The 8,478-nt window shown below is 46.5% G+C and overlaps 1 protein-coding gene across 1 annotated transcript in view; it reads right to left on the bottom strand.

Moving 5' to 3' along the window:
* Window positions 1-4,065: 4,065 nt before the first annotated feature.
* MOB3C (MOB kinase activator 3C) overlaps window positions 4,066-8,478 on the bottom strand; it is an 86,591-nt gene continuing 82,178 nt past the window's right edge. The window contains exon 4 of the mRNA XM_019501361.1: window positions 4,066-7,209. Within this exon, the coding sequence (XP_019356906.1) occupies window positions 7,180-7,209 (30 nt within the window). The 3' untranslated portion in view covers window positions 4,066-7,179. The remainder of the gene's footprint in view (window positions 7,210-8,478) is intronic.

Raw genomic sequence — 8,478 nt, 5'->3', positions numbered from 1 at the left:
TCTGTGAGAATGACTCGCCCACACGCACAAGGTTAGGCTCACGGCTGAAGGCTCTTCACATCTACAGTAGCATGACTGATCCTTGCCCACCTGTGGCCCCATCTCATCCTCGATCCGTGCCACAAACAGAAAGTAGGAAGCTACTCTGACTTTTTTAGCGATGTAGCATTCATTTGCTCAACGTGGCCTTGAGAACTTCAGATTCACCCAAATGTCTTGCAGGGAATCCACATCCCTGCACGGATTGAAACTCCGGGTGCCTAGATGCATGCTTGAAACCTTTGACTCCCTGACCCCAAACTTTTGACTCTACACCTGTCTTTGCTGAATCTAAAGCCAAGTGATTTCTCCTGTGTTCCTCTGGTGTGAATCCCAGGCAACTCTCTTGACATCAATCCTGTTACTCCAGGTACATACCAGCTTCTCATTACTAAAAGGGGAATAAAGAAAAATACAGATATTTTTCTACAGGCCTGGAAAAATGGCTGTTCAGTTTTCTTTTTTGACAGAAGGTAGGGCAGGAAGATAGCGAACCTTAGAGTAACTGTTTCAGAGAGGCACGGATTTTCATAGCCTGTTTTGTCAGATGCTATGGATGGCTTGCAGAAGTACAAAGGACAGAGGATGGGAGCACTGCTGAGAGAGGTGAAGGTGGGTTCAAGAACTGAAGCTGGCCTGAAGACAGTCCTCCCTGGCTAACAGCCTCATAGGGCCCACAGACTGGATTATGTTAAGTATGGTCTCAACAGACTCTGGATTCGTATCCCATCAAGGGGTTAACTGCTTTGTGTATCCCTATTGACCTACCAGCCTCCCACTGTGCCTCTCAGCAGTACTCTTTCCCCTGTCCTTTATATTTAAATTCCCACTTATTTCGAGCCCTGCCTTTTGGCAAGTCCATCCATAACAGTGATGAAGGAGAAAGCTTAGGCTTCAATGAACCAGTTTGTCTCGAAGGTGCTACCTTGCCTTCTCCCTGGCTTCTAGCGGACATGGCTAACTCTCTCTACTCATAGTTTTCTTTATGGGAACTGCAAATGTGCCGCCAACCTCCTACAGTCAGACCAATGCAATGCTAGCTCCCGATCCTACAAAGACTTGCACACGCCCTTAGCTTGGAGCACAGGAATAGGGCAGGTTCAGTGCCATGAGACGATTCACCACGTGCAGATTTAAGCCCATGGGTCAGCCTTTGCCGGATCAGGCCCCAAGTTTATCACTTGCAAAAGGGAACCTGAATTCTTTCTGCCTTTTCCTTTTACAAGAGCATTTTTATCCATACTATAATACATGCATCAGCTCAAAGGGACAAGGACTGCATGGATGGTCAGACCGCTCACACATTTTTCCATCGAGAGTAGCATGACGATAATGATAATCAGCAACACATGAAAATCACAGACAAGCATAATCAAGAGGTTAATGTGTAGCCCTCAGGATCTCACCCAGCTCTTGCTCCCCTCCATTGCAGTCTCCAGGCTCCTTCCTCTCCCGATGGCTGCCGCTTTGTCCCAGGGGATGGGACAATGCAGGAGGCCAAGAGTGAGTACAGGGCTTCACCTAGGGGAAAGGGTGGGATTGGGGCCACATGCAAGTGGTGGGGATTGTGCCCACATACTGCAGCAGTGGGTGAGGGGAGCATCTACACTGAGTGTAGCCCCCTGGGGTCTTAGAAGTTGGACAGCCCTGATTTCAGAAATAAATCTTGATAGCACTTTAGATGAGAAGATCAATTATCAACGTTCACACCTATCTCTTCTCAGCTACATCCAGTGGAATATAGGAAAAAAAAAATATAGGGCCTTTGGAGACAACCTTGATGTCATTAGAAACAACAGCCAGTCATGCAACCTGCTCTCGTGACACTGCTTCCTAACCTGGTTACAACATTGTTAACGTAAGCAGCATAGAGAGGGACTGGACCGTGCTGAAACCAGGCCACGTAAATGTGGCTAAATGCATGAAGTTAAGTAATACTTTGCGGCCCTTTTCATCTAGAGATGGTGATGTGCTTTATAAAATGAGAAAGCAAGACAAAATCTGGATAGATCGTTCTCACTGATGGAAGAGGCCCGCCTTAGCTGGGTAAACTCCCCTGGGATGCTCTGGACTTACAGAGAGGTGAGAGAAAGATCAGGACCCAGCGGTAACTCTTCCATTCGTTTTAAATAAGATATAGGGCTAAAAGCCCTTACACCTCAGTTAGACAGGGTGCTTTGGGTAAATCTGATATCTTTTATAAGACCAACTAAAATAGCTGGAAAAATTATTTGCAAGCTTTCGGGTGCAAACACCTTTCTTCCGGCAGAGGGAGCATCCACGGTTGTTTTGCACTCTTCCAAAGGATGGGATATGCCATATCTTCCTTTTGTACTCTTCCTGGATGGATTATGCCATACCATCCCTCCCTGGAACCTATATGGAAAATCCTCAAACAGTTACAACCCATGCTAGAGGAAGACCCAATTCTTCAAGAGAACTTCGCAGAACCACCGAACCTGATGATGATGGCCTCATTGTTGGAAGTTAATCAGTAAAGAACGGAAGACGCCGATTTCTTGGTTTCTTTTCATTGATGGTTCTTTAATTAGTAACAGATGAAAACACTTGGAATCCTACCAGTTCTTACAGGCGCAACAAATATTGGAGTGGCACTTGTTGTCCCATTTTTTTGCTCTTTGTAAAAATATATATATTTGGCAGGTGAGATTTTTTTTTTTAAAGAGACATTCACAACAAATGGAGTGCTTTGAGCACAAAGAAAGCTGGTGCACATTTCTCCTGGCTTGAACACTGACATTTCAAAGCCAAAACTTAGTACAGCACCTGATATAAATATCAATATTATATACTATACAAAACCTTTATAGAAAAAAATGCTGGAAAACACATATATGACTATACTGTGGCTCAGATCATTTCTTTTTTTAAACAGAAAAAAAAGCACTTTCCTTCTTGTCAAGAAGACAAGAGGTAGGCAATTGTCAGACAAAGACACACAGTAACATTAAGACAATGGGACACAAGGCTAGTTAATAGGTTCTCCAAGCACTTAAGAGAAAGTCTCAAGTGTGAGCTCACTGGTCCATTAGAGTTTACATGCTAAAAGCCATCAAAGCACATGAGTTGATCACAGTGAGGTGACAGTGTCTCATAGTGGTATCTGCTTCTCTAAAGCAAAGAAGCATATCAGAAATGCTGACTGCTGTTCCCTTAGGATTGCCTGCCTTCATTTAGGATCAAGACTACAGGGTACAGGAAGGTAGGCAGCTCCCCCCATCAATGGGGGAGAACCGACATAGACTATAAACCTTGTCATGTGGTGCGTGTCTTCACAAGACGCAATGCTCCTCTGATGGCACAATCCTGGGATGCTAAAACACAGAACCTGAAAATCTTGATGTAAAGTAGCCCCCGATAATATAGAGAACATAAAATTACTCTGCTAATCTTTCTGTAGCAGCAATAGGAAGGTGAGTCATGTCTTGCTACTCCACCAGATTTCCTTCTGCAAATCCTTCATCTGTTGCGTATGCTGCAAATCCTCCAAGGGCTGGTCCATCCTCCATGGCAAATCCTCCATGGGCTAGGAGGGATATGCTGGTATACACAAAGTAGGAAAAAAATCCCGATAAGAAGTGCAAACCTGATACTGGCCTGGTTAGCAGCAGTCTGTTCCCAGGACTAACTCTTGCTTAGTCCGGACCATTTTAAATATGCCTTGGAAACACTGTGAAGTTCCCTTCATTGAGTAGAAGGAGGAGATCCATTTCCTGGGAGAAAAAATGGCTCTTGTAGAGATGGAGCAGTCCACTGGTATGGAATAACGCAGTTATGATTGTCCATATCCTATGCTGAAAAAGTGGTCTGTTGGCTTTGAACCCTGTAAACCCAGTAAAGATTTGCAAGACATTGAAAATAGTGGGATGGTGGGGAACATTTTACTTAAATGCATTCAATCAACAATCACTTGCTCCATTGGGAACACATTCAGGGAAGCAGCACCAGCAGTGAATTTGGTTCTGTATATGGAAGTTATTAAACCATTAACTTATACATAAAAAAAAAAAGTGTGAAGACTGATTCAGGGTTTGCCGCCACTGACAGCTGGCTGGCTTGGAAAGTTTTGGAAACACCGGAGGTCAGCCAGCTCTCAGTGCCCACTGATACCAAAAGAAGGTGCTGCAGACCTTGCACTCACAGCTTCAAGCCCTTAAAGTACAGTCTTTGTTCAGAGACGTCTTTGCAGCGAACCTGGATCTGGATTGCAGGCTGATTTAAGGCTTTGTGAGGAAACTTTCTGTGGTCTTAAGACAAAATCTGAGAAGCACGAGCAGTTTTAACTGAGTTTTCTTTTCAGTGGCAGGGCTGTGGTCAGTCCCTAGACTCAGAATGATGTTGCAGGCTCTGAGGCCCACACACAGAACAAAAATGGGTTGAAAAATGGGGTATGGACATCATACAAAAGACTCAGCACTACAGCCGAGATGGCAAGAAGATGGGACTACAGAACTGGCTGGGCACACAGGAGCTGCCATGCTCCTTTGTGCCAGGGCTTCTAGCCTGCATGTACGGGCACATAGCCCCTGCCCTTGAAGGGCAGGCTATCTGAGACCACTGGCATGTTACACACACATGCACACGCACACAAATACACGCACACGTACTAGGCTCTGATCATACCCATGCATATCTCTGCTACAGTTATTGCTAGGGAGTGAAATGAACTCTTCCGACTAGGCATTTAATATATACTTCTTATTTCAAAAAGGATGAAAATAATGGAATGATCTGGTTCATGTTTGTGGACTGCTACTCTCTACGGGGTGGATTCAGGATCTCTCCCCTGTCCGCCACAGGCATAGCTGAGTTGCTCCATCAGCTCACGGAGCTGGGATGTGTGCCTCTAAGCCCAGAAGGTCTTTACTGGCTCCTTATGCAAAGGGATGCCACGTGGCCAAGGTAAAGTGACACCTGGGAAGTCCCAGGTGGGCTGAGATCTGCTGATGGGGCAACAATCCACTTCTTGTGTCTCTTACACCACGTTTGGCCATTGCATTACATATGCGTGTGCTCGTGTATTGTATTTCATGAGGTCTTTCACCGTACACGTGCCTTCAAGCAGCGGGCATTGCAACAGGTGATGCATAGTCTGAGGCTCCGTGCCGCAGTCACAGGTGGTTGAACCAGTGGCATAACCCCACTTCTTCACTGGTTCCTTGGAGCATCCACCTCCGGTACACAGGTACGGTTGAGACATCACCGCCTGGACCACGGTTCATCCGCCCCGGTGGCAAGGACTCGGCCACTGGAGTGTCCATTTTTCCACTGTCAGGTGTTTTCTTCAGCCTCTCATTCCACATCTGTAGTCGTGTCTCCTTGGTGTGGCATCAAGAAGTTGGGTGCCGGTGAGGAAGCTCCTGCGTGACTTCAGATGTTTGCGTGCTGCGAGGCGGCGGTCTTGCATCTTCAGTTTATTGCAGAACCCACTGCAGAAAGGAGATGGTCACCCAAGCGTCGAGCCAGATGTGTTTCCATTAGTGGGAGCAGCTGCATGAAAGTCAAAAGCATCGTGCTACTCCTGGCAGCACTGCACGTGGTCCATGATCTCGATTCTACACCTCTCTGGCTCTCTCTGCCTTTCTACAAGTCAGGTCCTGGGGTTTCTTCTCCATGCTCCCTCCTTCCTTTCTCAGGGTCCCAGGTAAGTTCAGCAAGGGAAGGCATATTGAGTCACGTCTCCAAGATTTTGCCCTCAGTATCTTGCGAGCGATGCTGTCTTTAGCCCGTTGTTTAAACAAGCCACAGCACACTGGAGCTAACGTGTCTCTGGAAAAAAATGAAGCTGCATTTCTTTGGCCTCAGGCGCCAGGGAGTAAGTTGCCAGGTGACACACTATATAATGGACACACAAGAACTAATTCTCTTCCGACTGACACCAGCTTGAGTTAGGGCTAATTCAAGGGAGGTCAGGAGAGAAAGACCATTTTCACCTCAGTGTGAGCAGAGGAAACCAGGCCCAGGGCTTGAGTTTGAGAAACCAAGTTCCCACTCCCATGTGGGTTGTTGAACGCGGCTCAGGGAGATGAGCAAGATGAAAGGTTCACCTGTAAGATGAGCAATGCAGATGCTGAAGCTACTGAAGAAGAACTAATGGTGAGCAGTTGGTTTTAAAACCACACCTATCATTTCAACACTGAAAGAGAAAGCTACTGCCAGAAGCAAAGCAGTATTCCCCGGGGGCATGCAACTTAGATGAATAAGATGATGTACACTGTTTTTTAATTGGGTGCGATAAGTAGGCACTTTTAAACTACTTATACATGGAGAGCTCACCGGGGAAAAGGCTGGCACCCCTAGTTGAAGTGCACAGCATCGATACAGGGACAATGCTGGGCTCGTCTCCAAGTTTCAGACCTTTGTCCCTGGAAACAGCCCTGACGGGGGGATCCCAAAGGCTGCACAAGGGTCATCCCCGGTGAAGGAGAGAAAGAAGTGGCTCTGGGTCAGGCACTGGGAACAGCAAACTTGATAGGGGCCTGAAGAAAGGCTCGAATCTTCCACAGGAGCAAGGTAGCTTTTGTGGCTGGAGAATGGCTTTATATTGCCCCGGGGACATCTTCACATTTCTGACCAGGTCTTTGGCTCCACCAAAGAAGAGACCAATTGCAGAAATTGCATCTCAAATTTGACAGCAAGCCTAGTGCATGCTGGGACTGGTGCTTATTCAATAGGCATTAATACTCTGGGCAGGCATCATTGATACCCGGCACTTAGCTACATATTTCACTCTCCAGGCTCAGCGTCGGAGTTTAAGGAGATCCTTATAAAGCTGAGGACACTGCAGCATGATAAAAAGGGGTGGTTGAAAGGACTTGAAGGACATCATGGGGCTCAGGGAGCAGTCCACAATATGGGCATGTATAAGATATCTTATTCCATTCGAGCCACTAGTTCTCTAAAAACAGTAAGTCCATAGACACTGGGATGTCTTTCAACTGTGTTCAGCAACTCCTAATATTATTCAGGATTTTGCCCAGGCCATAATATGGCTTTTATACAGTACATATTTCTATAAATTTCAAATCCCCAGTGCCAGTCCTTCGAGACAGATTGTCCCAACATCCCATTGCAAGTTGGTTTGGTGTGACGCAGGCCAAATACTCTTCAGGAAACCCTTCAGTGGCAAATCCTTTCCGTCATTTCTTTCTGCACAGGGAAAAGAAAAACAGATAAAACACCATGTGCTGTTAAGGTGAAGTTTCAGCCAGCTGGAGGACTACACGAAACACTGTTAGGGTCTGACCGTGCACTTCTAGCAGAGGTGGTTTGGGATGCTGGTTCTCTTGGGGCGCGTCTACACAAGACGTTAACTGCGCAGTAGCCTAATAACACTGTGCACTAGCGTGCCGGGCAAAACCCATGCTAATACGCTACTGCGTAGTAGCAGTAGGCTACTGAACAGTCATCATCTGTAAAAACCCATGCACCGGTGCTCCTCCGCAGTAGCACTAGTTACTGCGCATTAATTTAGTACTTGGTTATGCAAGTACTAAACTTAATGTGCCGAATGAAGGTGTAGACGCGCCCTTGAAGCTGTTTAATTTGTGACAGATAGTTCCTTATTTGCCCTCTGGTGCTTCATCCCTCTATGTTACACAATCTCATCTCAGATTTAGTTTGTGAAGCGCACACAAGCTCTAACCGAGCAGAGCAGCTCAGGCCACAGACGGAGCATGCATCACAACTCACAGACTTCGGCTCTCGTCTTGGCTGTGCTGCCGGGAGACCTAAAACTGTCCCTTCCTCTCCCTGTGGGTCTGTTCTGCCTTGTCTGGCTTCTCTATTGAGACTACAAGCTTCTTGGGGTGGGGGTTGTCTCCCCCTGTGTTGTCGGCAGCTAGCTCAAAGAGGCTGTGGTTGCCAACAGGCCACATTGCAATACAAACAATAACCCAGTGGTCATAATCGAGGGCAGTGGGGGAGCTTCCTGCTAAACCACTGATGACTGCAGGTGCCAATATATCAGTTATCTGGCTCCTCTCAAGGAAGGATAACACTGACCCTAACAACCAGAAAGCAAGGACTACAGCACAGCCTTCCAAATAAACTCCCTTTGTTCAGTGCTGTTAGGGGGTCTTGTCATGATATTGCAAATTCACTTGGACCCTAAATCAACATCCGCGGTTTTGAAATACGAACAAAAAAATGCTGCTGAGATCAAATAAAGGTCAACATAAACTGAGCTGGTTGGTTTTATTATGGGTCATGTTCTTGTTCCTCATGGGAACTCAGAGCCGGAAGGGACCTCCCGGGCCTCCCACATTCAAAGGTTATTCTTGACCCGAGGCTTCCCTAAAATCGCCATATCAAGCTCTTTCACACACAAGGCAAAAAGCCAGAAACACCAACATCTGCTACAGGTAAAAGCAGGTGAAGTGAGGGTTCTGCAAATGCCCTGCTGTTACAATCATCGGG

The sequence above is a fragment of the Gavialis gangeticus genome, unplaced genomic scaffold, assembly GCF_001723915.1.
Source record: "Gavialis gangeticus isolate Ggan-Ray unplaced genomic scaffold, GavGan_comp1, whole genome shotgun sequence".
Taxonomy (NCBI): Eukaryota; Metazoa; Chordata; order Crocodylia; family Gavialidae; genus Gavialis; species Gavialis gangeticus.
This window is presented reverse-complemented; position numbering and strand designations above follow the sequence as displayed.